We start from the raw sequence: 27,756 nt of genomic DNA, 5'->3' as shown, positions 1-27,756 counted from the left end.
CTCGTTTGATCCCTTTTTCGACTGGATGTCTATCACCCTATGGCTCCGCCCAACATGGCCGCGCCCAGCCCCGCCTCTGCCCAGCTTCAAGATGGCGGCGGCGGAAGTTATACATCAGGCCGGAAGCGGCGGACCGGAAGCGGCCGTGCCGGCCATGAAGGTGCAGCAGGGATGGCGGCGGGCTGTGCCGGGGCTTGTGCTGCTGCTGCTCCTCGCGCCGCCATCACGGGCCGTGGAGCCCATCAGCCTGGGGCTGGCCATCGCCGGGGCCGCCGCATCGGCCCTTACCGGCATCATCTCCTACCCCAGGCTCTACTGCTACTTCAGGGAGTGCTGCCTCCAGCGCCATGAGCTGCGCGTCGCCAACGGTGCGGGCTGGGATGGGATGGGGGCTGGGATGGGGCTGAGATGGGGCTGGGATGGGGGCTGAGATGGGGGTTGAGATGGGGGATGAGATGGAGCTGAGATGGGGGCTGGGATGGGGGATGAGATGGGGTTGAGATGGCGCTGATGTTCTGCTCGCTGTTAACGGTCCCATGTGCTCTACAGCCCTACAGGAGAGCCTGGACAGAAGGCTGTTCGGGCAGCACCTGGTCAGCAAGGTGGTGGTCAGGGCCGTGCGGGGCTTCCTCAGCAACAGCCAGGCCAAGAAGCCGCTGGCTCTGTCCCTGCACGGCTGGACGGGCACAGGGAAGAACTTTGTCAGCAAGATCATCGCTGAGAGCATCTATAAGAGGGGGCTGAAGAGTAACTATGTGCATCAGTTTGTGGCTACGCTGCATTTCCCTCACGCTCACAGCATCAACCTCTACAAGGTAAAGGTGGCAGGAGGGCAGCGGTGCTGCTGGGTGGGCTGCAAAGGGGCAGAGATGACCTCAAAGATCTTAAGTGAGAGGATCTCATGATACAGCACAGCATTGCTTTGCGTGCCTTGTTTTAAGCGTTGTCTTCATATAATTTCTGGATGGCTCAAACTAATGGCTGAGGACTGAATTCTGCTTCTGCCTGTTCCAATGGCTACAGGTGGGATCTCAGTGAGTCCAACAGAGCAGTTGTGATGCTGGGGGGTGCTTGGACCAAAGTGCTGCCTAAAGCACTCAGTGCTCCACAAGGCTCTGCTCTGTGTTGCTGTTCCTCCTGGTGCTCATCCTTTGTCCTGATGTGTCCTTTCCTTTTCAATGTGGTTTCAGGAATATCTTTCTCTTGGGAGTTCAGGCCCATCTCATCCTGTCTCTGGGTGTCCTGTTTTCTGCCTTTTCAATGCAAACCCTTTCAGCTGCACCTGTTTTTATGCCACCCAGGACCAATTGCAATCATGGATTCGAGGAAACGTGAGCATCTGTCCCAGGTCAATTTTCATATTTGATGAAATGGACAAAATGCACGCAGGACTCATTGATGCCATCAAACCATTTCTGGACTATTATGAGCTTCTGGATGGGGTGTCGTACAGACAAGCCATCTTCATATTCCTCAGGTAAGGAGCACCTCATTGGGTTTGCTGTCCTGTGCACACAGCGCCTTTTAAAACTACCTTCAGTTACAACCCTTGTTTTCCTCTTTTCTTAGCAACGCGGGAGCTGAAAAGATAACAGAGGTGGCACTTGATTTCTGGAGGAATGGGAAGGCGAGGGAAGATATTCAGCTCACGGACATGCAGAACGCGCTGTCTGTGTCTGTCTTCAATAACAGAAATAGTGAGTAGAGCTGAAATTGAGCTTTGACACAGTCAGAGTCCCATATAAATGATAGTCAGCCATCAGTGCACACAGTGTATTTCATGGAAGAGGTTTCTGCTTTATGTGGTCTCCAGTTTTTGGGCTCTGGAGCCACCGTGCAATGTGTGGCCAATGGGAGAGTTCTTGTGATGCCTTAGAGCTGAGGACACCTGTGTGCAGCTTGTTTGATGGCTGTGGGTTACGTTTGGATTAGGGGAGTTCTGTGCTGTGTGTTTACTGATGTACTAATATGGTAAAGAGAAAGCAAATAAAAGAAATGAGGCTGGGTGCAAGATCTGGGGGAAAAAGGAGCTGGACAAGCTGGTGTGTGAGAGCTGATAACAGAAAAATATTGGAACTTCTCTAAGTGAGAGAGGTGAGGCTGTGAGAGCAGCATGTGGGGAGCAGGGCTTAAATGCAGTCATTCAGAAGGGATCCAGCAGACCATGTTTGTGTGTCTGAGACAATGCAGAAGTGTGAGAATAGGCTTAATTTTAGATTGACTTGTGCTCTGTAGGGCCCTAAGAAACACAGGTGGATCCCTCCAGGTGTGTTGCAGGAGCTGTGACATTCACCCCCCTGTGTTCAACTTGAGGAGCAGTAACAAAGCCTTTCTCTTTCCTTTCGTAGGTGGATTTTGGCACAGCACCTTGATTGATAGGAATCTCATCGACTACTTTGTTCCCTTCCTGCCTCTGGAATACAAACATGTGAAAATGTGTGTCAGGGTTGAGGTGGAATCCCGTGGTTATGCTGTGGATGAAGACATTTTAAACAGAGTAGCAGATGAGATGACCTACTTCCCCCGAGAGGAAAGGATTTATTCAGATAAAGGATGCAAAACTGTGGACGCAAAGCTGGATTATTACTATGACTTATAAGGCTTTATTGCTGCAACCTGCAAAGAAGCAAATTTAACTTGATCATGAAGTGGAGAACCCAAGACATTTCATTAGTAAACACTTTTTAATGGAAGGAACGTTGCTGTAACCGGTATGTAAAGAAGCAGAAGCATCTCTGCATCTTAATTCTGTCACTAATCACGGCTCCCAGGCATGTCCTCCTTGTGCCAGCAAGGCCAGGAAGAGCTGCACTGTGAACTGAGGGCTCGGATGGGGCTGAAGGCTTCTCCCACATGGATCAGCAGAACCCCAGGGCTGTTGGTATGGACGGTGGGATGGGGATGTGACCACATTGTGGTTGTTTGGGTTCCTGTGGGAGTTGTCTTGGCAATACAGAGAATCACGATTGAAATCCCTGTTTGTGAAAGCCTTCAATGGGCCCGTGTGGGGACATTCCTCTGATGGCATTACAAGCAGGAGATGTGGATTTTCTCAGCTAACTGGGCTCCAGCAGAAAGGGCAGATTCTGTAATTAATATCTATGTATATATTGGTATTGCATAGCGTTGGAAAGAATGTCTTTCTCAAAACAGCCATATAAATTGGCTTTCTTTGAGTCACGGTTAAGGATATGAAACTGGTGTCGATGGTGTTCAGTAGGAGGACTTCATATTTAGTAGGGAGAGGAAATGAGTTGAGAGATCCCTGGCTGTCTCATCACTGCAGCTGGTCCCAGTTCTGGGTTGTTTCTTTGCTGGATGGAGTTGTTGCCACGTGCTCTGCAAGGTGTGATCTTCCTAGGAGAGCAGTGTGTGCTGTGCCTGGTGAGCTGGAAACACTGTGACTTAATGGGAAACATGTGCAGGCTGATCTTACACCCAGGAACTGGAGAAGAGGTTTCTCCTCCCCTGCGTGGAGAGTTCAGAAGGCAGCTTGCAGGGTGTTCCCTGTTCTCACATTGCTGTTATGCCTTTGAGGTTTGGGATGAAGATGGATCCAAATGCATATGGAAAAGCTGTGAAATGCATCCCCTGAAGTGACTGCAGCCTGTCAGACTTCTTTCTGAACGTGAGCACTGCAGCCTTTTGCATTCCAGTTTCTATTCACAATAAATTCTTCCCACCAGAAACGTGTTCCTAAGCTGCCTTCTGCTCTCCTTTGCATTGCATTCCGATGTCCATTTCTTACCCTGACTCCTCATAAAGAGCATGCAGCGTGTCTGGCTGAAGCCAGGTGAGATGCAGCATCACCAAGTTTTCCCTATGAAGAAATTAAAAGAGGAATAGCTGCTAAGATTTCAACACCGCAGCTCTGCTATGGGGTTGTGTAATGCGCCCATTAGCTTATCGGTCCTAGAACTGGTCAGCAAACGCATGCTCTGAACTCAGCTTCTTATCTTTCCTTGGCTTTATGATCACAGAAAATGACGAGTTAACGGAAAAAAAAGCAGACATGGAAATGATAAACTTTTACTACTGTCTGGTGCCTTCTCATCAACAGAAGCAGCTCAGCCCAGCAGCACCGAGGCTCTTCCAGCCTTAAATGTGCTCTTAATTCTGCTTCGTGTGCTACTGCAGCATCATTGGAAGCATTTGGCAGATGCTGTAGCAGTAGTTTATTGTATCATAGCCCTGGGTGGCTTAGGGTGGATGGGAGCTTCCTGCAGAGGATGCAGGAGTGATGCTCAGAGCAGAACCAAAGCTCTGAGGATCTCTGCAGGATCCTTCTGATCCTGCAGCAACTCCTTGCCCACTCAATGTGGTTTCAAACAGAGCTTCTGCCCCTGTCTTGCTGTGAGAGAAGCTTTGGGCTGTTCTTTATTAATGTGCCACCTGAAATGGGAGCAGACAGGAGAAATGTCAAACTAGGGGAAAGGTCCGAGCCTGACACAAACGGTGCCTTGACCCGGTGGGAGCAGCTGAGCTGTCCCCAAGACTGAATTGTGTTTGCTCTTACCAAAGTCCAGCACAAGCAGCTGCTACTTCAGTTAAACCTCCTACAGGGAAAGTTCCCAGATCTCATGCTGTGCTTGTAAAGCGAGACTTTATGGTTAAAACGCAGTGATCCTTCTCTTACTATCTGTCTTTCTTAGATTATCTTTATCCCTTACTACAAGGCAGCCTGGCCCTGGGGATGCATCTGCTTGACCCTGGGCTGCACACGTGGCAGGAGATGCTCTGAACTGTAGAGCAGAGCCTTTAATTAAAGCTTTTCTGGACTCTTAGACCCAAACCTAATGAGCCACAGCACTGAATTTCTTACATTGTTCTTGGACCGCTCAACCTGCTTTAATATCAACAAGCTGTTTAGTAGGCTCACCCAACAATGAAATAAAGGCGAAAGGAAGCGCAGCAGAAAGCTCTGCAGGGGCAGCTGGTTGAATGCTGCACGCAATACGGCTTTTCTATAGCTCAAAATGATTCAGGCAAGAGAGAGAAACAACTGAAGGTGTTTATTCCAGCTGCAGCAACGGCGGTAACAGTTAGTGTTGAAGTAACAGAAAGTGGTGAGAACGTTTACGCTTACAACTAAGTGGGTTAATAAACAAAACATTGCATATGGAAAAGCTGCAGTCCAATGTCCCAAGGTTAATGGCTGGCCAGCATTTGGCTCCAGATTGCATCAGCACCACCAGATTGCCAACATTTGACAAACTCCACGTGGAGCTGTAAAAGGCAATTGACGCTTCGAAATGAGAGCTGAGCATTAATGCTAAGACCCCCCTGCTGTCGTTTCCATGAGCACGGGAACGGTGAGAGCTGTAGTTTGGCATCACCTCTGTGATGGAGTCGATGCTGTGCTTCAAACAGCCCACACCTATACAACAAAACTAAGCAGTGAAATGTTGAGGCACTTCTGTCTTGCAGCACTGATTGATCCACTGGTGATGGGTGGATGGTGGAGTTAAAGCTACACCAGCCTGACCAGGTAGAAGGTTCAGTGTTCCCCACCTTCCTCATCATTCAGTGGTAAAAGCTATTCTAAAATCACACTCATCACCCAGTGGTGTACGGGGTTGGTGGTGGCTGAAGCCCTTTCCCACACTCCCTTTCTCTGTGGTTCTCCAACGTTGCATTTTTGTTGCTTAAAAGTTCAGTATAAAAACACACCATTAAAAATAACTTCAGCCACAAAAGTGTCTCGTAAGCAGGTCAAGGGGAGGAACAGCCACTCCTCAGCTGCAGGGACCGATGGAGATGTCACAGCCTTCAGGCTCAGAAGCCCACAATGTGCTGGTCCTTGAGAGCAACTTCTCTCTGCCTAAGAAATGGAACTGAACTGCTGTGCTGTAAGTCAGCCCTTTCCATCCATCCCTGTGCTGAGGAAGGCAGACACCCTGGAATCACTGTGCAAATTCACTTTGCCCCCTTAGAAAAATATTAGAAGGAAGAAAAATACAGAAAATAAAAGTCACCATTTCTTTTTCCCCATAAGGAAGCGGAGCAATAATTCCATCCTCCCCTTTCTCCACCGTTTAGTAACATCTCCCTGAGCTCATCTCAACTTCCCATATTACTACAGGGGGAAACATGATGTGACACAAGTCAGACATGAATTATAACGCAGCCATTCAGCCCCTAAACAGCTGAAGTCTCACGTGTAGAAGCCCCAGCAGCATCAGTGTGATGTGAAGGTGGAGCCTCCCAGCAACCACCTCCTGGCTGCAATGCATCGAGCTCTGTGCCCTTGCTGTGATCACACTGTAAATCAATTCACTGTCTCATAAGCCAGAGCATCTCTATACAACTGCCTGCAAGAGCTCTGCTGCAGGTCTTTGGAAAGGGCAATAAAGGGTTTCATAACCCTGACCCTTAAAGGAGTAAATCAGGAGAGTCGTATCCAGTACCACACATTCATAAGTCTTCTAATAGGTTAAAAAAATAGGGGTGATATTCGGATAGCAGCCAATTTAGAGATGAATAGTGGGATTTTATGTTAAAAACAAAAGCTTAAAAGCTCCCACACCACTCACTCACTCTGGGATTTTCAGCACGTTCCCTGCAATAGTAAAAAAAATAACAAACCCAAAAAGCTCAAGTGCAAATAGACGAGTTTCCAAAGGCTCTGAAAGTGCTTTGGAGCTGAAGGGTGAATCAGTCCATGGCTCCTGCAATGTCTTCGTGGATGTCCAGCTTGGCCTGTACAGTCTTGCAGCCTTTATCGGAGTAGATTCTCGCTTCTTTTGGGAAGTAAGTCATTTCATCAGCCACTGCCTGAACAATCTGCTCGTCCACTTCATGCCCACGTGCCAACATCTCAGCCCTCACACACATCTTCACGTGCTTGTGCTCCAGGGGCAGCAAGGGAACAAAGTAGTCAATGAGGTTCCTGTCGATGAGGCTGCTGTGCCACAATCCACCTGTGAAGGAAGGAAAAAGATACAGGAGATACTGGAAGGAAAAAGATACAGGAGACATAGGAAGGACATTCTCTACACTTGGGCTCTGCAGACCAGACTCCATTCACAGAGAGGTTTATCCACCCCTGAGCAGCTTCTGTAATGAAAACATCCCTGGGAGGGGGATGACATTGGAATGAAAGAACCAAAGGGGCTGGTGATGGGGCACTGAGGCAGGTGGGGATAAAGAAGCAGAGTTGGGTGGATGAGGTGCAGATCACACCCTGTGAAGTAAAGCCATTCCCCATTCCCTAAGGGAAAGTGACTCACTGTTTTTGTTATTGAAGACTCCTACAGACAGCATGGGCTCAAGGTCTTTCAGCTGAATATCTTCCCTGCGCTTTCCGCTGGTCCAGAAGTCAAGCGCTGCTTTATTAATTAAGTCACCCCCAGCATTGCTGTTATAAGAGAGAAAATCACAGCAGTGAGCAGACACAACTGAGGCAGAATCTCTTTTCAGCTGGTCAAGTGGAATCAAGTCACTAAAACAGAACCTATAAGCCCAAATCACTGCCCTCCCAGGCAGAGCAGCGCCCAGCCAGCCTCAAACAGCTCCTCACCTTGAAGCTGCTGCCCCCGCTTCTTTCTCTACCCCAGTTTTTATTGCTGACCATGACACTGTGGTTGTGACGCTCCCCATGCCAATCCAGTTCCGTTCTCCTGGCTGTGCCCATTCCTACTGTTGCCTTTTGCCCACCCCCCCAGCCAGGGAATAAAAAGAAATCCTTGAGGCTGTGCAAACAGCAGCCAAACATGGGGGTGTTATCAGTGCTGCTTCAGCCACAAATGCAAAACACAGGCACCAAACAGGCTGCCCTGGAGGATTTGAACTCCATCCCAGCCATACACAGCACCAAAGGACTCCCCCAATGTCTGAGTTCTAATGCAAGCTGTGCTCTGGGCTGGTCTCATGAGATCTCATATATCTCTTGTGTTGAACTGTGAATGAAGTGCCACATGAACATCATTAGCACCATAAATACAGGTTAAGTTTTCAAAGAGATGCCAGCGACCTGAGGAAGATGAAGATGGCGTTCCTGTACGACACCCCATCGACCTGCTCGTAATAGTCCAGGAAGGGCTTGATGGCATCGATGAGGCCCTGGTGCATCTTGTCCATCTCATCGAATATGAAGACTGAGTGTGCACAGGCGCTGACATTGCCCCGAATCCAGCTCTGCAATTGCTCCTGAAACAAGGTAAGAAATGCTGGAGGGTCAGGGTGTACCAGGAGGTGCTTCTATGGAGTCCAAAGACCCCCAAAGCTGCCCCCATCCCATTAACACTGCGATCCATCCCTTGGATACGACATTGAATTGATAAGTGAATTCCTTCCCTGCTCACAAATCAAACTTCCTCATTCTTTCTCCTTAATGCAAAGGAGTTGAGCTCTGCCTACAACACTTCATCTGTTTGCTTTCAGTCGATACTTCCTCTTCCATATCGAAACCACAACTACGACTGCAGCCCCGACCGCTCTCACCTGGTACATGGGCACACGCTGCGGGTGCGGGAAGTGCAGCGTAGCCAGGAACAGATGCACGAATTTACTTCTCAGCCCCGCGGGATGAACGTGCCGGGCCAACAACTGGCTCAAGAAGTTCTTCCCGGTTCCGGCCCAACCATGTAGTGACAGTGTCAGTGGTTTCTTGGGGCTGGGGTTGTTGCTGAAGCCCGTCACCGCCCGCAGCACCACCTCCTTGGCCAAGTGCTGCCCGAACAACCTGCCGTCCAGCTGCTCCCGCAGCGCTAAGGGGAAACGCCGTCAGCACTGACCCATAGACCCACAGATCCATAGACAGACCCATAGACTCACAGACATATAGACCCATAGACCCATAGATCGACCCATAGACCCACAGACCCATAGACCCACAGATCCACAGAACCACAGATCCACGGACCCACGGACCCACAGAACCACGGACCCACAGAACCACGGACCCACAGAACCACGGACCCACAGAACCACGGACCCACAGAACCACGGACCCACAGAACCACGGACCCACGGACCCACAGACCGATAGACCCGTAGACCCACAGCCCCATAGACCCGTAGACCCACAGCCCCATAGACCCATAGACCCATAGACCCACAGACCCACCACCCTCCCCTCCCTCCTCCCCCCGGTACCGGTGGCATTCAGGCGGTGTCCGGCGCTGGGGCAGCACTCCACGTAGCTGCAATAAAAGCTGGGATGGGACAGATAACCGGTGAGAGCAGAGGCCACTCCAATAGCCAACCCAACGCTCAGCGGCTCCAGCGCCGCCAGCCCCGGCAGCAGCAGCCACAGCAGCACGGCCGGACGCATGGCGACAAGGAACCGAACCGCTTCCGGACCGACGGCACCGGGAAGGAAGTGCTGCACCCCCCCGGTAACCGCCGCCGCCATCTTTGTGAAGGAACGGGGCGGTGCTGCCCTAAGGAGGGCGGTGATGGGACCGCCGTGCCGGGTATGGCAGGTCCGTACCCCGCTGTGTCCCTCCGTGTCCTCCCAGTCACCCTAATGGTGTTTCCCACCCCATGATACTGCCTGCAGACTGCTCGCCTTCCTTATTAGAGCCCAGGGAACAGGGCAGTGTGTCAGCCCGGGGGTGTGATGGGTGATGGGGACATGGAAGGCAATGGGGACATGGAAGAGATGGGGACATGGCAGTGATGGGGACGTGGCAGGTGATGGGGACATGGGAGAGATGGGGACATGGAAGTCAATGGGGACATGGAAGTGATGGGGACATGGCAGGTGATAGGGACATGGAAGGTGATGGAGACATGGAAGAGTGTGGGGACATGGAAGGCAATGGGGACATGGGAGGCAATGGGGACATGGCAGGTGACAGCACAAGGTACATTAGTGCTGCCCCATCAGACCCTGTGGGAATCCAGCCCTGCAGCCAACACCCGCACAAGGCTCTCAGCCGTATGGTCTGATTCACTGGGTGCTTCTGTGAGGAGCCAGGAGTTGGACTCAATAATCCCTATGGGTCCTTTCCAACTTTAGGATATTCTATGATTTATTAAAGAGCTTCACAAAAGGCCCCTCTGGAACAGGATAAATCCTATCCCTGTCAAGGAAGGAGATGTGCACTGATGGTGCTGCCTGGCTGGGTCCTGCAGCAGGAGCACAAGGTTGGCCATGGCCATGCAGCTCTATGTGCTCAGAGCCACCCTGGAGGCCACAGTCTTGCAGCCTTTGCTGGAGTAAAGCCTTTCCTCACTGGGATAATCTGCCATCGCTGAGGCAATCCCTGTGATGAGATCTTCCTCCTCAGGATGCCCTTGAGCACGCAGCTCCTCCCGGACACACTGCTTGACGTGTTTGTATTCAAGAGGGAGGAAAGGGATGAAATAATCAATCAGGTTCTTCTGGATCAATTGGCTTTGAAAGAAACCGCCTGGAAGGAAGAGCATGGAAAGAGCTTGGTCATCTGAGTGCTCAGGGGGCAGCACTGCTGGGTGCTTTGCAGAGCAGAGGGGCTGCACTCACTGCTTGGGTTCCTGACGATGTCCTCAGAGAGCAGATCCTGGAGCTCCTCTGCAGGGATGTCTTCTCTCCTCTTCATCCTCCTCCAGTAATCAAGAGCAACCTCCGTTATCTTATCTCCGCCTGCATTGCTGTTGGGAAGGAGATTCAGGGGCTGGTTAGATCGTATCTTTGCTGTCTTTAATGCTCGTGTCTTGGCAGTGATTTGAGTGACTCTGCACTGGAGTGGAGGTGATGTTCATCGCACAGAGATGGGAAGTGATAAAGACCACAGCAAGGGAGGGATCCTGAGCTGCTCAGCTGCATTGATTCAGCCACAGACCTGTCAGCAATGGGCACTCCCTGCTGTGTCAGTGGGGCTGTAACTCCCTCGTGGCCCTTGGCTTTCCTTACTTGAGGAAGATGAAGATGGCCCTGCCGTAATGAACCCCATCAATCTCATGGTGGTAGCCGAGGAATGGCAGGATGGCATCTATCAAACCATGCGGCATTTGATCCATCTCGGAGAAGATAAAAAGGGACCTTGGGCAGGCGCTGACATTGCCCCGAATCCAACTCTGCAGCTGCTCCTGCAAGAAGAAATAAAACAAGCCGCTGTTTGCAGCCCCAGCTGCAGATAAAGGGAGGAAACGAGCTGTAGGTACCTTATAAAGACGGACGTGAGAACTGTGTGAGAAATGCAGCACCGTGCTGAAGTGGTGCACAAACCTCCTCCTCCATGTATTGAGTCGGTAGAGGTTCTCTGCAATGATGCTGCTGACAAAGGATTTGCCTGTGCCAGTCCAGCCGTGGAAGGACATCACCAGGGGCTTCTTGGGCCGCTTGGATTGAAGGTTGGTGCTCAGAGCTCTCAGCACTATTTGAACAGCCAGATGCTGCCCAAAGACTTTTCGCTCCAAATCCATCTTCACGACTGGAAGGATGAGGGCACAGTCAGCAGGTGCCATTTGTTCCAACCCTTTGGCTGCAGCTGTAGGGCCGCCAGAGGGAGCAGACATACACTGTGATGAGATGTGGGTCAGCAAAGAGCCAAACTCATGGAGCAGAGCCCAGCGGCATTGATGGGAACCAAGCGGTTTGCCATGAGTTTATATGGCTGTGCACCTCTGCCTCCTGTAAAGCCTTGGGATGGGGTCTTATCTGCAGAGATACATGTACTCAGTTCTTATTAACTATGTTTGTGTCCTCCAGCACACTCCTGTTACACAAAGTGCTTCTGTTGCTATATAATGTCCTTTCAAAAGAGAAACCCAACCGGTGTTTCAATGGCTGAAGTGCCAGAAAACAGCCTGTTTGTCACCATCCAATGCAGAGCAGCAGGAAGCTGCAGCTGAAGCATCAGGAGGCAAAAGAACCTTTGGGTCCCTTCAGGGTTTCCCCTGCAATTTGCATCCCAGCTCTGAAAGCAAACAATACTTGCATTTTTACAGCACAGGAATGGGGGATTTCTAAGCAGAGAACACTGGAAGGTGTGGTTAGAAAGTAGCTCAAGGGGTTTTTTCAGCCCTGTAGTTTCAGGATGAAATAAGTGCCAGACTGCTCGCACTGATGACTTCTCGTTCAACACAGATTACAGTGGCTGAGGTGTGGGATAAACTGTGTTAGAAACCTTTGCATTTTAGAGCTTCTCCTTCCCTGAGTGCACAAAGGATGCTCTGGGAATCCCCCCCCACCCCATAAGGACCATCACTGCCCTTCCCACCTCCTTACCTGTGAAATTCAGCGTGTCCTTTGCATTGCAGCACTCCAGGAGGCTGCACCTGAGCCAGGAATTGGGGGAGAAGAGCTGCCAGCCGATGGCTGCACCCCCCACAATGAGGTAAGTGCTGAGCGGGTCCACGGTGGGCATCAGTGCAGGGGCAAGGATGGAGAGCGCAGCAGCATGGAGAAGCTTCATGGTGAGACGTGAAAAGAAAGGGAAGCAAAACTGAAACTGCAGGGAAAAAAAACCCAACAAGCCAAACTTCCTGGAGCACGAGGCTGTTTGTGCAAATAGAAACCACTATTTTGGATGTTTATGGTTATCACACCACGAAATGAAAGCATCAGAGCAGGTGTTTTGTCCTACCCACTTTGTGATCCCTGCCCTTAAAACAAGGATTGCCTTGCACTCAGAGCCAAGCACATCAAGCACAGAGGAAGCCATAGGGCTCTGCGTTTGGTGTCCGCTCTGTTTGAGTCCCATGCTGGGCACTGCTCCTGCTCCAAGCTCCTTATTCTGGGCTGCAGTGAGTCCTCAGAGCCCCAGGAGCCGCAGCACGTTGCTAAAGAAGTGATGGGAGTTTTCTAGTCTGTGCTTCAGTGATGCACGGTCCTCTGCACTGGTCTGTGATGGACGCTAGATGGGGTGTCAGACAAAGAGTTTCATCTGGGATTTACCGGGCGGAACTTTGCAAGAGTTGGAAGCGATGCCTGAGAAAATCAGGAGGGGAGCACACATCTCGTGCAGAGCTTGTGTTATTAAATGTGATTCTGGGGACAGCAAACAGCGCAGTGCTCGCAGCTCTGGCTCCGCAGAGGGTGAGAGACTCACGGGCAGTTTCAGTCTGAGAACAATGTTATCTCGGCAAGGGAGAGTTTGAATAAAGAAATGAGGCTGGTGGTTGCTCACCTGGTTGGATCTCAACAGGTGAAGGAACAGGATGTGGTCCTGAAAATGCTGGAATGGAAAGGCAGCTCGGAATCTCTCTGGGATAAAGCGCAGTGCCAAGTTGTGTCTTGGAAAGGATGAGTGGCTTCAGACCTTATATTCTACTTTCTCTTTTCTACTGGGGACAGTGAGGTGTCTATAGTAAATTCTTCACTGTGATTTTGTGTCCTTCCACAAAGTCCCACCAACCTGCATGTGTGAAATGCAAAGTAATGTGCCAGAAACAGCAGAGAGGAGGAGGAGAATGACCTCATTTATGCGTAAAGAAGGAGCAGCATGGGACACATCTATAGATTTTTTTTTTCCCTTCCCATATGGGAGGGAGGTGGCATATATTTCCTATACAACAATAGGATGTATGCTGCCTAACAGGTACCAGATGGGTGTTTAAATAACCTTCAGCTGCAACATGTCATGCTGTTATCTCATTATCCCTTACAAGTTAAATGGGTTCAAGCTGGGCCTGGACATGGCTGAGATGTCTAATAGCTGTGGTGAGGCTGACACTGATGGCAATTTCCTTGAACAGCTGTCTGGGAGCTCCAAGTGGAGCACAGACCTGCAATGTACAGCCTGCAGAGCTCGTGCATAGTGCTCTTCCCTTCCCACCTCCCCATAGAGCCCCAGCACGGTCCTGCTCTCCATCACACATTGGCACTGGTCTCCATTAGCACATGGGGATCAGTGGGCAGGGGGTGGCAGTTGCAAAAGGGAAATCCAGAGTGCAGAGATGGGCTGCTAAAGGCAAAGGGTGTGAAGAGAACCAAGTCCCAGCTGAGAGCTCTGCCTGCCCTTTCTCTGCAGTCCGTGTGTTGAAGTTTTCTGTCACCCACCCATGGTCTGATTTGTGTGTTGTTGGTTTAAAGTCAATGCTCCTGGCAGTCAGAGCTTGCAGCAGCGTGGCACAGAGCCTGGATTGGTGCAGCACTGGTCAGCACGTATAGCTGGGAGCTGGAGAGCTGAGGAAGGATGCATGTCTCCAGCAGGGTGATGTGAATGGGAGCTTCAGGCCTGACATGGAGCACAAGAGATTTGCAGGTATGAGTTTTAGGGTCTTTGGGTGCCATATGGGTTTCTCCATATTCCCAAGTACTACAACAAACAGGTTTGGGACATGACGGCCCATTGACATGATGTGCTGGGCTGGAAAGAGGATCTTGTGAAGATTTCTTGCCAGAGAAGTGGAGAAATCTCTTTCTCAGTGTTCATTTTTACTCCTACCCAAGCGTATCTCCTTCCTTCCAACCCTGACTGGACACTCTTAGAGCTCAGAGTCTTTCCAATGGGAGTGTTCTTATTTTCTCCCTCCCCTTTGCATGGTTTGGGTTTGTTTTCTTTCCCTGCTTCAATTTCAGCATCACGTTCCAAGTCATCTTTATCCTAAACACCAAGACGAGGCAGCAACAGGAAAAGGCTGTTGCTCTGACGTACTTTGGGATCTGTTCAGAGCCTGGCTAAGCTCTGAGGACAGCATTAACGCTGTGGGAAGGCTCTGACTCATGGAACATGGTCATTTCATTGACCTTTCTATAATGTGATGGTAGCAATAACACCAAACACCAAAATCTACGTGAATGTTGAGCAAACATTGTCTAATCCTGGCAACACCCAAGGAGTCAAGAGACCGTCATCCTCCTTTTGCAGCTAAGGGAAAACAAGCCTTAAAGATGATGAACGTTCTTAACTTGTGACATTTTATGGCAAAGGGATTGGCAGCTCTTCTCTCTCTCTTTGGAATCTTGATTTAAAAGCAGATTTAAAAGTCCTTGTCTGGGATACAACAGCCCAGAGCTCAAGGTGCTGGTGTGTGCGGCTGTGCTGTGTGAGGAGGTACAGCCTGACAGGGAAAGGTAGGGATGGACATGGGGTAAGGGTGGAGGGAAACATGGTGCGTGTGGCCAGGCACATCTGTCCATTGGGAAACAGCTCCTTTGATCACAGCTGAATCCCTGTGAAATTGCAATGGACTCGCAGGGCTTTTGTTCTGGATGCTCCCTCTAGGAAACACAGCTGAGTTCAGCCCTATGGGGGAGAAGGATTTCCCATCTGGATGCCTCGAAGCCTTTTGCTCTGGCTGCAACGTAGAGACTCACTGCGACGTGCAGAGGGAGACAAATGGGGTTTTAATGCTGAACCAGGTGGTTTTCAGCAGGCGGGACCAGCCAGGTGGTGTTACCAGGTAGGGATAAGAGTGAAAGGAGTGGGAGAGGCGTTGCTTAATGCCATGCTGGGTCTGCAGTGTTGGTGTGGGTGAGTGAAGCTGCTGTCTCATGCTTCTCCCCTCCTGTGGGCACTTCCTTGAAAGGTAATGCTGTGTAGATAAGTGTAAGATGGCAAGCTGGCAGGGCACCTCCTGCCCTTTATAGGGCAAGAGCTGCTGCTGATGTGTGTGTTTGATCTTTCGGTGGTATTAGCTTCATCTATTCAGTGCTAATGAAGGAGATGGATGGAGAGCAGCTCTCTCAGAACAAACACAGGGAGGTTCTTAAGTGCCTGGCTCTGTTTCTTCTTGGATCATAATGTGCTCTGGAGGGAGAAGGGGGGCTGGGCAACATGATCAGTTCATTGGCTTTGGAGAAACTGAGGCACACTCAGCTCTTCTAGTTTGGGGCCAGGAATGATAAGGTTGAGATACAGCTGCCCTGAGCTGCCTCTGCTCCCAACTAATTGCCTCCAGGCTCTGGTTTCAGGGCTGGTGTTGTGCAAGATTGTGGTGAATAATGGATGGATTGGAAGTGATAGAGCCAGTGGCTGGCTATCAGCTTGCACTTGCAGTTGAGACTCTGTTTTGGCTTGTAAACTAAACACAGCTCGTGCAGACATCTGTGGTTTAGTGATTAGATCTGGGGACTGTGCTGGGACTGCAGGGATCTGAGCGAGGTGGTGTCACCCTGCATGGAGCAGCACAGGGTGGGTGATGTATGTTAGCTGTGCTGCAGCCTCCTCTTAGGTGGGATGGGGATGCTGTGAGACCTGCATTTCACCCATCTTTGGCTCGGTTTTTTTTTCTTATTTTCTACCTTTTTTATTACTATTTTTAATTATTAGTTTATAAAAATCTATTTATTTAAACCAGAATCTGTTTGGCTTTCACTGGGTTCCAATCTGGGGCTGGGATCTGCTCTCTGGCTTTGCTTTCCATCCAGGCTTGGAAGCAGCTGAAGCGGAGCAGCTCTCGTGTGAGCCAGCCCACGTGGCTGCACAGAGCAAGAAATAACAGGGAAACTCTACCCCTGTGTTTACTTCTCTCTTAAAACTTGATTTCTGTTGCAGATAATAATAACTTAGAGACAAAGGCTGTGTGAAAGGGACAAAAACATTCTGCTCCAGGAAGGGTTGCTACAGGAATAGGATTACAGGCCATGAGACACACTGTTCCCCAGCCGTGGGCCCTCTGATGTGGCCAGTGGCTTGTATCTCATCCAACATGCTTACACCAGTGGGGTTATTAACCAGATATCCCCATCCAGAGCTTCAGGACCTTTAGATGAAAGAAGGTATGAAAGTGCCAACTAGATCTGGGTTTGGACTGGAATTGGGCTGTGCTTGGCTTGCAGCTCACAGAACAAAACACCGTGCTCTTTCATCCATCTCCTATGGAAGAGCCTTAAACACAGGTCACTAAAATAAACCCTACAAAGCAGCTATTGCAAACAAGGGCTCCAACAAGAGCAAATTCCTGAGGTGATGAGCTATTGTGCAGCTGCTCCAGCTATGCGAGAAAACTGATTTGTAGGGCCTGAGGTCATCCCATTGGTGTGGCCTTTGGGAGCTCTGGGGATGGCTGTGTCCCTGCAGCCTGCTGTGCTGGGCTCTCCTGAGCGTGCATGCAAATGCCATTCCATGCAAACTTTGGAGTTAAAGAGTTATTGCTCCATTTTGGTGCGTTGTCAATATTTACCTGGTTCCCAGAAGACTTCACTGTTCTGTTTCCATTTGCTGTTTAGAGGGAAGGATAGAGCTACTCAAAGGTAATGAGACGTTCCCTTTTACTGCTCCTCACTGTGGTGTTGTGCTCCTTTGCCATCTCATCTCCAGCATTAGAGTAAGGCCTTTGGTTTTGGACTACTCTCATGTGTCAGACATGGAGACATTTATCAGTGTTGACCTCAGAGAGTCTGAAAAGTGTAGGTTCTCTTTCTAGGAGGTATGTTGTCTATTGGGGTGGGGGATGGAGTTTTGTGAATAGGAGATTGCATGCAGGGCTTTGGTTTCCAGCTATTAAGGTGTATTTGAGAGCAGGGAACCCTATGGCTAACAGTAAGCTGGAGAACAGTCAAGGACAGGAGGATGGACATGCTTCACAAAGAGCAGGGCTCGCTCTGTGCTAACAGCATGACAAGAAGGAGACCATGCTGGGGTGAAGGAAGACCCAAAGGAACAGAGCTGAGCAAAGTCCCCAGCCTGTCCTCTGCAAGAACATAGTTGGAATGCCTTCATTTTAGGAATAGACCCTCCAGAGCACTAAGCAGCTTGGTGTGGAGTCAACCTAGAGCCCAAATAGTGGAACTGTGGCATTTAAAAGACAAAAGAGCTCAAGGGCTGCTGGAGTGTGGGAGTGCAGTGAGTTGGGAGTCATGTGCTGGTCATCTGCTTGCCTCAGCGTTGGGGGGGAAATAAGAAGTATGGTTGGGATAATCAGAAGCATGGAGGAATCTCCTTTGAAGAGAGATGAAAGTGAATGGGGTGTGATAAAGCTGAGTAAGAGGTAATTTCACAGACGTGTATCAAAGGAGGAGTATGCTAGACAAAGCTGAGCAATAATCGCTGCTCTTCCTAACCCCCAGCATGTCTCCCCATGGCATGAACAAGAGGGGAGGCAGATCCTATGAAAAGATTATCGTCATCATCTGAACTTAAACCATGTTTTATTGTGGGACTCATCGTATGGGAAGTCATTTAATTTCCACATTTCGGAAAGTGAATCGACGTGTATAATTATCGAGCGCTACCGTCATCTGTGACAACAACTCGGGAAAGAGAATTAAACCTAGTGATTCAGAGCTTAAATTAATCCTCAGGTTCTGAAAGGTCAATGAACCAGGGTGTGTATGAGGCCAGTTTGCTGCTTCCTGCTCCCTATAGAAGCTGTGGGACCTTGTTGACACCATGGCTGGGTACCTCTGGGCTCTTGTTGCAGAGCAGCAGGTCCCTCCCAGCACAAACCAACTCAGCTCCTGTCCCTTTTGTTGCCTTATTCTCCTTATGGGACAGCTCTGGCCTCCATCCCACAGCTCCCATCCCTTCTCCCTTCCAGTGACTTCTTCCCAACCAGTTCCCATTGAATAGATGTGCGCTTCTTGTTCATCATTAGCCATGTTGATGGCACCGTCAGTAGAAATGTGCTGTGCTAGAAAGATGCCTCCTGCTGCTTTGTAAATATTTGTATGGAGAGCATAACTCCTCATGGAGGGCTGCGTAAAGCAGTCATGGTTCCATAAACACAGCATGGAGCAGATCTCTGAGCACACGTCATGGCCATGGGGGCAGAGCCTGTAGGTCAGGAGAGCTGTTAAAGCACAGGACTTGGGCAGGTTGCTGGTGCTGCTGGTGGTTCACATGGGAAGGGAATGCTAGGACAGTAAGTCCAAGTGCTGGACTCCATGATCAAGGAGTCACTTGCAGGGGTTTCTCTGCTTCATTGCACCATTCACACCACATTCTGCTCTTGCTAAAGATGGAATATTGGTCTGGACTGTTGTGTGGTCCCACATCCCTTTCTCTTTCCTCACTGTGACTTTTAATTGCTTCATAAAATCCACGTGCTGTGCTGCATAGGGCGTGCAATCCCTACTGCAGTGTCCAGAAATCACCCTGAGAGCTGCATTCCTTTCTCCTTATCTCCTGCTCCAGCACTTATGATGTGACTCCAGCCCTGGTAGTGAGCTGTGAGTACATAAGAAGAGCTCCCAGCCAGTGAGGGCTGTAAACAACACAGCTAAAGGACTCCCTGCTTTCCAGGCTGACTGCAGGGAGGATGCTCCTTGCGTTACACGTGGGAGGTGTTTATTAATAAATGTCAGCATTTGGGACCTGGATCACCTTTTTTCCTGGCTGCTGAAATGCAAACAGTGCTGCCAACATGAGACTGAATGACACGTTGCGCCACCAGCACAGGAAAAGAAAGGGAAAGTTTCAAAATGTATCGGGAACATTGCTCACAGGCTGACTTCATCCAAACTGCGGAAAGAAAACCTCAAACCACCAAGAAGTTCTTACTGGTCTGAGTCAGGCACCCTGGGTTCATAGCAAGCAAACTGAAAGACTGATGGAGGTCAGAGTTGAGAAGCTAGGAGCTCAAATGTTGGGTGCTTTGCTCAGGGTTGCTGCAAAAGGGCTGCCCAGTGCTTTACTCTGAGAATTGAGATCAGCATCGGTGATAAAGAGATTTAGAAAACATGACCTACAGGGGAGAGGTGGGAGGGACTAGTGCTGTTTAGTCTAGGAGTGATGGAGGGGGCAAAGAACTCAGGGCTTTGAAAATGAGGTTTGCATTTTTGGAGAGCACTGTGGGGAGAGGAAGCGTGCCCCAATTCCCCTTCCTTTGTAATGCAGCGTGTGGAGGCAGGACTGTGCAGAACTGATCACCTTTGCTCTTGTTCAAGAGGATCCCAGCAGGGCAGCTGTAGTTACTTTGTATGTTTGCAAATGCTCGATGCAAGTTTAGGAAATGCTTTCCCAAGTTTGGAATGTTTGGCAGCAGGACTTATTTCTCTTCCTCCCCCCCAGGCCCGTCTGGGAAACCCCCTCCTTTTGGCCAATGATAGAAGTGGTGTTTGCATGTTGTTTATTGGCATCTGATTCAAGGGAAGAGAATCCAATGCAAGTTGCTGCAGTGGGATGAAGTGAGAGATGTTGGTTTCCCACACGCCCTGTCCCCAGCTCCCACCACGGCCTCATGGCAGCTGCAGGTGCAGGTCTGCCTGGAGCCTGTTTGGAGTGTTGGGTGGAATGGAGTGGAGCAGAGCATCCCTCCCAGCTGAGCTGTATCCCTGCAGCCTTGCCAAGGAATTCTTTGCCCTAAGAGGCAGCTCAGGCATGAATCCATGTGAAGCTCAGAACAAGAAAATATGACCTGCCTCCCACGTGCTCACAGCCTCACTGCTGCTTTTCCACTCCTGTCCCACCAGCAAGGGACAGTGACAGCCACACAGTTGGGGTGGCTGGGAGAAGGGCAGCAGCCTGACAAGGGCTGATGGATGGAGCTGGGGCTGGCCAAGGAACAGCAGCATCTTTTGCTCCTGCTGTGTCCCAGACCAGGAGATGCTGCACCCCTTCCCCAGGCCTCTCTGCTGCTGCGCCAGCATCTGGTCTTTGGGAGAGTCCCGTTGAGAGGCCTCAGACACAAGGAATGTGTGTAGCTCCTGCCAGTACAGCTGCAGGGAAGATGCTTTGCAGCACAACACAGACAAAAACCTCCTGCAGTTTGAAGAGTTTGGAGCTTGCCTGTTTGTTTTAGGTGCAACCTTTTGTGCAGGCAGAGGGAAAAAGGCAGGTGGAGCACCTTTCTCTTTAATTAAGGAGTATCTAAGCTGAGTCATGCCTTTATTTGAAGCTGTGGTTGCATTGGAGCAGGAGCAATCTGCCATGGGCTGCTGCATTTCCCAGGGCTGGGCACAGCAAAGGGCGAGTGATGGCTGGGGCAGGGCACGTCTGCAGGCTGCGTGCTGAAAGATACAGGAGGTGGTGGGGAAGGAGGGCACCAAATGGGCTGGGAATGCAGCTGGGGAGCTCCTGCAGCCATGGGCTGAGCTGCAGCCTTAGGGAAAATGGGGAATTGCCCATTTGGGCAATGGGAAATGCCCTCTGTAACACTGACCGTGCCATCGGGACGCACACATCTGTGTCCCATTGGGAAGGATTCCTGACACAAGCAGCCCTCTCACTTTTAGGTGCCACCAGGAAATGACCCAGCACAGCAGCGCTGGAAAAACACAGTTATAATGCTGTGGTGTAACTCAGCTGCTCAAATAAACAGTTCCCTGTGTGGGAAATGAGAGCAGCTTTTATCCCTTCTAAAGAAGGGTTGTTATTAGAACCTTCTATTTTTAAGCACTTCTCTCAGGCACTTCCCATGAATTTTTCTTTCCTTCTTCCTGCTCCTTGTTCCTCCTCCATCAAAACCCTCCACCCTCTTCCCACAGCTCCTGGGGGTCATTCTAACCTGACTGGTGCATCTTCACCCCTTTCATATCCCAACCCTGACTCCCGTTAACCATTCACCTGCACAACACAGTGCTTTTCACCAGCAGCATTGGCACTGGGCAGCTTCTTGGGCTGCGACCTCGTGTGCTCAAGGCTCTGTGGCACAGCTGCGTTGTGTTGCCCTCAGGACCTGCTCTTGTTCAGGCAATAGCTCCATCCTAGCAGGATGTGCTCCGTGTAGGAGGATCAGCTGCCTTCCACCCCAATTAACGGGGCGGCTGAACAAGGTCCTGGCAGCTGCATTGCCGCAGGCCAGGAGGTGCCTCCCTGCCATGGACGTGTCCAACAGCACGAGGTCCCTCAATGTGAGGCACCCCAGCAGCACCACGTCTGCCCTCTGAGCTGCTCTGCCCCTCATCCTCATCCCATGTGGGCTCTGTGCCCACCCCTCTGCAGGGCTGTACACCCAGCACATCCTATGCATGTAGATCTGGGGCTGCTGCTGGGCTCACATCTGGACTTCAAATAGTTCTCCATCTCCACGTTTGCTGCTGGAGTGAACAAGAGGAGTCCTGGCTTGTTGGCAGGTGGTACTGAGCTCGTGTGTAGTCCTGCTGCTCAGCAAGGTGTGCTCATCCCTGGGGAGGTGCAGAGGCAGATACAGAGAGAAGGCTGCTGCTGTCTGCTCTGTACCATTGCATCCTTGTGCAGCAGGACCTGAGCCTGCTCCTGGGCTGTAGCATTTCTGCTCATTGCTCTGGTTCCTTTCGGATCAAATCGTGCTCATTTGGTAGTTAAAAAGCACTGCAGGACAGAGTCAGTCCTACAGGTTGCAATGCTTTGATGGATTCTTTTGCAAAGAGCAAACCATCCTACTCAGCTCATGGGCTTATTTTATGGCTGGAAACAACAATTTTAGTCCAAACCAGAAGGAACTACTCACATACCCAGAACGTTCATTTTCCAGACAATCTCTGAAAATATCCATTTGCTTGAAATAGACCTTTTTTGTGTGCGTAAAGGAATTGAGTCCCCAGTCCAGCCCTTGTAAGCTCAGAGAGCTCCCTGCCAGCACTGGGGCCGCGCAAGGGAAGGAGGAGTTAAAGGTTTGCAGTGTAGGAGCAGCCAAGATCTGACCCTGCTTGCAGGCTTAGATCCTCTCACTCTTCCCTCCTGATGGCTGGGAAAGCTGGCTCCATAATCAGATGTCCCTTTCTAGGCTAGGATCAGCCTGCATTGGGCTCTTCTGATTCATCTTCTGGGAGAAAAGCAAGCGGAGCTGCCCCAGGGACGGGTTGGTTTGTATTTCCCTCTGCAGGCTTGGGGGCTTTGGGGTCCTTCTGTTGGGTTTTGGGATCCTTCTTGGCTTTGGGACCCTCCCAGAGGCAATCCTGTCTGGTGGGCAATGTGTGTGGCTGGAACAGCTCTGTCCCTGTTCCCTTGGCAGGTGGTGCCCAGGGGAGGGCCGGCTGCCTGTGCAAAGTGCTCAGTCCTTGTGGGGCGGGACTGGGAGCACTGGGACGCTGCCACGCAGGGCTGTGGGATGTGGGATCGGGGCAGAGCTGGACTGGGTGCAGCAGAAGTAGGTACCTTCTTTCTCCTCCCTCCTCCTCCCCAGGGCTGCCAATGGGCAAGGGATGCTCTGTGCAGCTCGGGAGGGGAGGTCTGTGGGGTGTTGTAGGGCGAGCTGGTGCTGTGCTGAGGGAGTTGGGTCCCAGCTCGGAGCATCCAAGGAGCAGAAGCTCACGGTGGGGTCCGGGTACCACTTCCAGCCATTCAGCTGCACTGTTTTGCTTGTGGCTGACCCCATGGGGACACTGGGGCTCGGGGCTGACAGCTGAAGTGCTGCCTTCCTGTCCCTGTCTGTAGGGCCAAGGCAGGAGCTCCGCAACCCCCACCATGATGGGGAACACCGTGTTCCTGTCATTCGCCTTCTACAGCACGATCCTGATTCTAAAGATGTACGTCGTTGCCATCATCACGGGACAAGTGAGGCTCAGGAAGAAGGTACGTCCCAGTTTCCTTTCCCTCCCTCACCCCTCTTGCCTTTTGCTGGGGTTTCTGTTTGGATTTAGTACAAACCTTTTCTTCTTTTCATCCTGCAAAACCAACTGGGTTTTGCAGAAGCAAGCTGAGTTTTCTTTGACTCCAGTTGAAAGCGAAACAGGTTTCCTAGCTGCGGCAGATAGCCATCTCGCTTCTCTTTGGCTCTTTTTGTTTGCTTCCACCATCTGCAGCTTGATGTTTATCATTTCTGAATCCTAATCTAAATAGCGATTTCAGATGTAAAATACCATGCAGGTGAGCTGCTGCTCTGTTTACATTCATTTGCCTTGTCAGGGAGGAAAGAGAGAGAAAAGTTGAAGGACAAGTGGTTGAAATGCCAGTAAAAAAATAAAGCTTGCAATGTGGCAGCAGGCTTCTGTGCTGAGCACTGCAGAAACAATAGCTGGAGGAAATGGCTCTTGGACGTGGGGACATTGGCGGGGATTGAGGCACAGCTCTAAAGTATTCGAGGCGTTTCCGACTGCACCAGCAGAAAGGGAGGGAGATGGTTCAAAGGCAGAAGCGGGTTCTCCTGTGCTGTGGCATCGCTGGAGCTGGGGACGTGCTTTTTGCTTTGTGTTTCTGAGTGATGCTGCAGCCCTGGCACTGCCCGTGTTGTAACATGGCTGCAAGGTGAAGCTGTCTCCTGAGATCCCTGCAGAGCAGCGTGTGTGTCCATCATTCTCCGGGAGGATGCTGACGGTGGATCCCAGTAAAAACAGTAGTGTCAAAGAGGCAGCCAGGGGATTTTCTGCCTCAGTAGGGCAAAGCCATCCATCATTCACTGTTATCTTTTGGCTGCTGCCTTCGGTGTCTGCAAGCTCTGTTGGCAAAGTCTCCCATTGGATTTCATGGAGAGAAATGCCCACGCCAAAGGCACCCGGGGGATACCTGGTGTTCTCCATTCACTTTTTTCCTGCTCCATTCATTTCTTTTAACCTCCCCTTATGAAAACTGCATGAAAATAACACCCAAAGCCTCCCAGAGGGATCAGGAGCTGCATCCCCTGACAGCTCTGCATGGGGACACTCTCTTGCAGGCGTTTGCTAACCCAGAGGATGCACTGCGCAATGGGGGGCTGCAGTACTACCGGGAGGACCCTGATGTGGAGCGCTGCCGCAGGCGAGTATGGAGCCAGCATCCCGCCCCAGCAGAGCAGCAGGAAGCTGGAAGGCTCATTAATTAGCTAATTGCATAGCTAGGTGGAATGCCCTGAGGTCCGAGGCAAGACCCTGTGAACCAGGGCAGCTCAATCATTAATGGGAGAGTGCTGTGTGTTGGAGAATCAGGGTTTGGGGGTCAATGGGCGTAATGAGACTCAGTTCTCAGTGGTGAATTTGGGGTGACCCCGCTCTGTGCTTGCATTTAGTCCCCTGGAGGAGGTGGCCGGGCACTGGCCCAGGCACTGTGTGGGCTGGTTCTGAACAGGAAGGGAGGCTGGAGCCATGCCGAGCCCTGCTGCCAGCTCTGCTCCACCAAACATCCCATAGCACCAAGCCCCAGGCTGCCGGGGGAGGAGGAGGAGATAGATGAGCTGTTCTTTGCTACAAGAAGGAAAATAGTAGTGGCAATAATGATGATCCTCTTTTGATTAGTCAGAAAGGACAAGCTTCCATAAAAATAAATAACCGGAGCCGCAGCAGCGGTGGTGTGCAGAACTCTGGGGTTTGTGCAATGAGAACATGCCAGGTCAGACCTTGCCAATGTGTTTGCAGCCCTGGAGAGGGCAAATTACCCCCAGGGTCTGGCCTGAATGGGGTGTATCAGGGGGCTGAGAGCTATGGGGCCTTGCACAGAAGGAGGAGAGGGGTCTCAAAGCACAGCTCCTCTTCCACTCTCCAAGTCTGGCCCCACTTGCATGCAGGGGGACTCTGAGCCCTTTGGGGGCTGCACTCACCCCATCAGCAGGTTGGGAGCCAGGTGGGAAGGAGCAACCTGCCTCTCTTCACAGGGCTCATCGCAACGACATGGAGAACATCTTCCCCTTCCTCTTCCTCGGAGCTGTGTATTCTCTGCTGGATCCCAGTCCTGCAGTGGCCAGGATCCACTTCTTCATCTTCTGCGTGGGACGCATCGTGCACACCATAGCCTACCTGCTGAAGCTGAGGGCTCCCACACGCTCCGTGGCATACAGTGTGGCACAGCTGCCCTGCTTCTCCATGGCCCTGCAGATCCTCCTGGCAGCTGCCCCTTATTGGTAGCACCCAACTGAACAAAGCAGCCAACCCACCCTGTCCTGCTCTCTGCGGCTGTGCCAGCACTGAGATGTTTCTGGTGGGGGGGTGTGTGGGTGCTGCAGGGATGCGTGGGATGGCCTTGGTGAGGTCTCTGGGTCTGCTGTTGAAATTAGGATAGAGGGAACAGGCAGGGGATGCTGAGCAGCTTTCCCTCATTCCTGTCCTTGAGGAAGGGGAGTCAATGGAGGAAAAGAGGTTTTCTGCATCAGTGACCCAACGTGGGATGGGGAATGTTGCCCTTGGTCAGCAGCACCAAATCAGGAGGGAGAAGCCACCGTGGTCCCACAGCTCTGCAAGAACTCTTGGTTGGTGGATGTGGGTGCTTGCAGTGAGGGAGAAAAGCTTTTGATCTGGTCCCAGCTTCAGCATGGGATGCAGCAGGGAATGGCCAGAGCAGCCTGCAGAAATCTCTGCCCTGCAGAGCTGTGTGCCTGCAGCCATGTGCTGCTGCTGCCTGGAAGTGCTCGGATGCTTTCAATGTGCCCTGACAGGGGGGTTCTGCTGTGCTGCATGAGGATGGCCAACCTTAGGGATGGCTCTGGGGCAGCCCCATGGAGGACAGGGCAGGAGGAAGGCTCTGAGGACAATGCAGAGCTTTGCTAAGATTGCAGTGAGAAAGGAGGATGAGCAGAAGATGAGCTCCCTTTCCACCTGTCCTAAGCACTAAAGCTCTATCCCTTTGCTGTGCTCTCCTCTGGGATCCTCTCACCAAGACCCCACTGAGTATCAGTGGGAAGAAGAGCAGCTTGGGCAGCTGCTCAGAGCCTCATCCAGCTCAATGAGGGCTCCCAGCCCAGCTGTGGCCTTGGCCTTGGGCTGAGTTCTTTGGGAGGTTTGGAGCACAGCACTCTGCTCTCCTGGGTGCAGAAGGAGGGCTGCAGGTCCCACAGTTTGCTCACTGTCCCAGCTCAGCAGATATCTTCATAATACTCCTTTCAGTGAGCCCATGCTGCCTCACACGGTGCACAAGGTCTCCAAACCCCTGCACGTTTCTCTGCTGCTGCTTATGCATCCTGGTGGCAGGAAGCAAGTATTCCCAATAAAAACAAATCATTGTGCTCTGCTACATCCTTCCTTCGGGAGCTGCCGATGCAGCTGGGGCTGGGTCCAGCTGCAGGGAGCCCTGAGCCCCATGGGGCCAGGAGTGTCCTGGGGCTCCTTGGGAGCTGAGCACCCTTCACCTGCCTGCAGCTCTTGGCATTATCGGGGCCAGTCCTTTAAAACCAGAGGAGCTGGGGCTTGTAGTGCAGCCATGCTTGGCTTTCCTGCCCCAAGCAGCCCAACGTTTGGTGTGCGCCCAGCTCTCCTCCAAGCAGGTTTTTGCTATAAGATGCTTTTTCCAAGCAAACTCTCTCTGTATTTCACTTGCATTTCTTCCCAATGGAGATGCTTAAATCCTGGAGGTGTTCAACAAAGCCGTGGTTGCTCCTTTCTGTGCTTAACAACTTCCAAAGGAGCTGCCATTGTTTTCCATGCTCAGCAGTCCCTTCCTTCTCTAGGAAGCCAACACCTCGCTTCTTTGGTTTCCTCCTATTTTCTTCAGCTGTTGGTGTTTGGGAGGTGCTGCCCTTCTGTGTCTGCAGCCACATTAATGGCTGAGCTGGACAAAATGGTCCCACATGACAGATTTTACTTTCCCCCACCACTTCTTGTTTTCAAATAAGAAAGGCTGTGGCTTTATGAGATGGACTCCACCCCGTACATGCTGCTGTGGGCATAGCTGAGATTGGGGCTTTGGGGTGGGAAGGAAGCACTGAGAGCACCCTCTAACCTCTGTCCAGTGCCTGGGGGTGATGCCCTGCTCAGGGAAGCCGAGGTTATGTGCAGAGCTCTGCTTGTTTCTTTCTTTATTAAAAAAAAATAAACCCTGCTGTACTGGCTGCAGGGGGAAAAGCTTGGGAATGTGAACTCTCCTGCCTCCAAAAAAACAAACAGAAAAGGCCCACGAGGCAAATTTCAAAGCAGCTCAGCCATCGAAGCTGGTTTGGAAACGCTGGGAGCCAGTGGGAGAATGGATGGAGCCCAACTTGTCCCTGCACAGCCAGGACTGGGGCTGGGGCTGCACCACTGCGGTGCATCGACACGAGGAGCAGCCTCATGCCCTGCTTTATTCCCAAGGGCACGTCAAGCTGCTGGCTCACAAAGCAGGACGGTGTCACCGGTGTCCCCTGCAGCGATGCTGACTGTACCCACCAGTGCTTGATGTTTGTTTCTCATACCGGCTTACATTA

At 51.2% G+C, this 27,756-nt stretch overlaps 4 protein-coding genes across 11 annotated transcripts; 2 read left to right on the top strand and 2 right to left on the bottom strand.

Moving 5' to 3' along the window:
- The first annotated feature begins 76 nt into the window (after positions 1 to 76).
- On the top strand, positions 77 to 3,700 carry LOC107321828 (torsin-1A-like). Its single transcript, XM_015879191.2, has 5 exons — positions 77 to 368; positions 550 to 815; positions 1,302 to 1,477; positions 1,570 to 1,697; positions 2,349 to 3,700. Exons 1-5 carry the CDS (start codon positions 92 to 94, stop codon positions 2,597 to 2,599), a joined length of 1,098 nt encoding a protein of 365 aa, XP_015734677.1. The 5' UTR covers positions 77 to 91; the 3' UTR covers positions 2,600 to 3,700.
- A 1,293-nt stretch (positions 3,701 to 4,993) lies between these two features.
- LOC107321829 (torsin-1B) lies at positions 4,994 to 9,370 on the bottom strand. Its single transcript, XM_015879192.2, has 5 exons — positions 9,097 to 9,370; positions 8,443 to 8,708; positions 7,973 to 8,148; positions 7,230 to 7,357; positions 4,994 to 6,920 (listed from the first exon to the last, which is right to left on the bottom strand). Exons 1-5 carry the CDS (start codon positions 9,353 to 9,355, stop codon positions 6,655 to 6,657), a joined length of 1,095 nt encoding a protein of 364 aa, XP_015734678.1. The 5' UTR covers positions 9,356 to 9,370; the 3' UTR covers positions 4,994 to 6,654.
- An 80-nt stretch (positions 9,371 to 9,450) lies between these two features.
- On the bottom strand, positions 9,451 to 12,708 carry LOC107321830 (torsin-1A-like). 2 transcript variants are annotated; one of them, XM_015879194.2, is made up of 5 exons: positions 11,552 to 12,005; positions 11,092 to 11,417; positions 10,841 to 11,016; positions 10,451 to 10,578; positions 9,451 to 10,358 (listed from the first exon to the last, which is right to left on the bottom strand). In XM_015879194.2, exons 2-5 carry the CDS (start codon positions 11,392 to 11,394, stop codon positions 10,114 to 10,116), a joined length of 852 nt encoding a protein of 283 aa, XP_015734680.1. In that variant the 5' UTR covers positions 11,395 to 11,417; positions 11,552 to 12,005; the 3' UTR covers positions 9,451 to 10,113. The 2 variants fall into 2 exon arrangements, with proteins under 2 accessions (XP_015734680.1, XP_015734679.1); XM_015879193.2 differs by lacking the exon at positions 11,552 to 12,005 and adding an exon at positions 12,158 to 12,708 and having other exon boundaries at positions 9,452 to 10,358; positions 11,092 to 11,360.
- On the top strand, positions 12,164 to 26,936 carry PTGES (prostaglandin E synthase). 7 transcript variants are annotated; one of them, XM_015879201.2, is made up of 4 exons: positions 12,164 to 12,266; positions 23,112 to 23,249; positions 24,328 to 24,410; positions 25,240 to 26,936. In XM_015879201.2, exons 2-4 carry the CDS (start codon positions 23,142 to 23,144, stop codon positions 25,487 to 25,489), a joined length of 441 nt encoding a protein of 146 aa, XP_015734687.1. In that variant the 5' UTR covers positions 12,164 to 12,266; positions 23,112 to 23,141; the 3' UTR covers positions 25,490 to 26,936. The 7 variants fall into 7 exon arrangements, with proteins under 7 accessions (XP_015734687.1, XP_015734688.1, XP_015734690.1 ...); XM_015879202.2 differs by lacking the exon at positions 12,164 to 12,266 and adding an exon at positions 14,246 to 14,947; XM_015879204.2 differs by lacking the exon at positions 12,164 to 12,266 and adding an exon at positions 15,329 to 15,402.
- Positions 26,937 to 27,756: the final 820 nt, after the last annotated feature.

This window comes from Coturnix japonica, chromosome 17 (assembly GCF_001577835.2).
Source record: "Coturnix japonica isolate 7356 chromosome 17, Coturnix japonica 2.1, whole genome shotgun sequence".
Classification (NCBI taxonomy): Eukaryota; Metazoa; Chordata; class Aves; order Galliformes; family Phasianidae; genus Coturnix; species Coturnix japonica.
This window is presented reverse-complemented; position numbering and strand designations above follow the sequence as displayed.

Bases quoted from the DNA above. Each gene is read 5' to 3' on its own strand.
- LOC107321828 (XM_015879191.2), top strand. From the start codon at position 92: ATGGCGGCGGCGGAAGTTATACATCAGGCCGGAAGCGGCGGACCGGAA. The intron at 1,478-1,569 runs GTAAGGAGCACC...CTCTTTTCTTAG, and splicing joins GCCATCTTCATATTCCTCAG to CAACGCGGGAGCTGAAAAGA. The intron at 1,698-2,348 runs GTGAGTAGAGCT...TTCCTTTCGTAG, and splicing joins TGTCTTCAATAACAGAAATA to GTGGATTTTGGCACAGCACC.
- LOC107321829 (XM_015879192.2), bottom strand. From the start codon at position 9,355: ATGGCGGCGGCGGTTACCGGGGGGGTGCAGCACTTCCTTCCCGGTGCC. The intron at 8,709-9,096 runs GTACCGGGGGGA...GTTTCCCCTTAG, and splicing joins ACACCGCCTGAATGCCACCG to CGCTGCGGGAGCAGCTGGAC. The intron at 8,149-8,442 runs GTGAGAGCGGTC...ACCTTGTTTCAG, and splicing joins AGCGTGTGCCCATGTACCAG to GAGCAATTGCAGAGCTGGAT.
- LOC107321830 (XM_015879193.2), bottom strand. From the start codon at position 12,344: ATGAAGCTTCTCCATGCTGCTGCGCTCTCCATCCTTGCCCCTGCACTG. The intron at 11,017-11,091 runs GTACCTACAGCT...TTCTTCTTGCAG, and splicing joins CTCACGTCCGTCTTTATAAG to GAGCAGCTGCAGAGTTGGAT. The intron at 10,359-10,450 runs GTGAGTGCAGCC...TCTTCCTTCCAG, and splicing joins CATCGTCAGGAACCCAAGCA to GCGGTTTCTTTCAAAGCCAA.
- PTGES (XM_015879196.2), top strand. From the start codon at position 22,648: ATGTGTGTGGCTGGAACAGCTCTGTCCCTGTTCCCTTGGCAGGTGGTG. The intron at 22,825-23,111 runs GTAGGTACCTTC...CCCTGTCTGTAG, and splicing joins CTGGACTGGGTGCAGCAGAA to GGCCAAGGCAGGAGCTCCGC. The intron at 24,411-25,239 runs GCGAGTATGGAG...CTCTCTTCACAG, and splicing joins GATGTGGAGCGCTGCCGCAG to GGCTCATCGCAACGACATGG.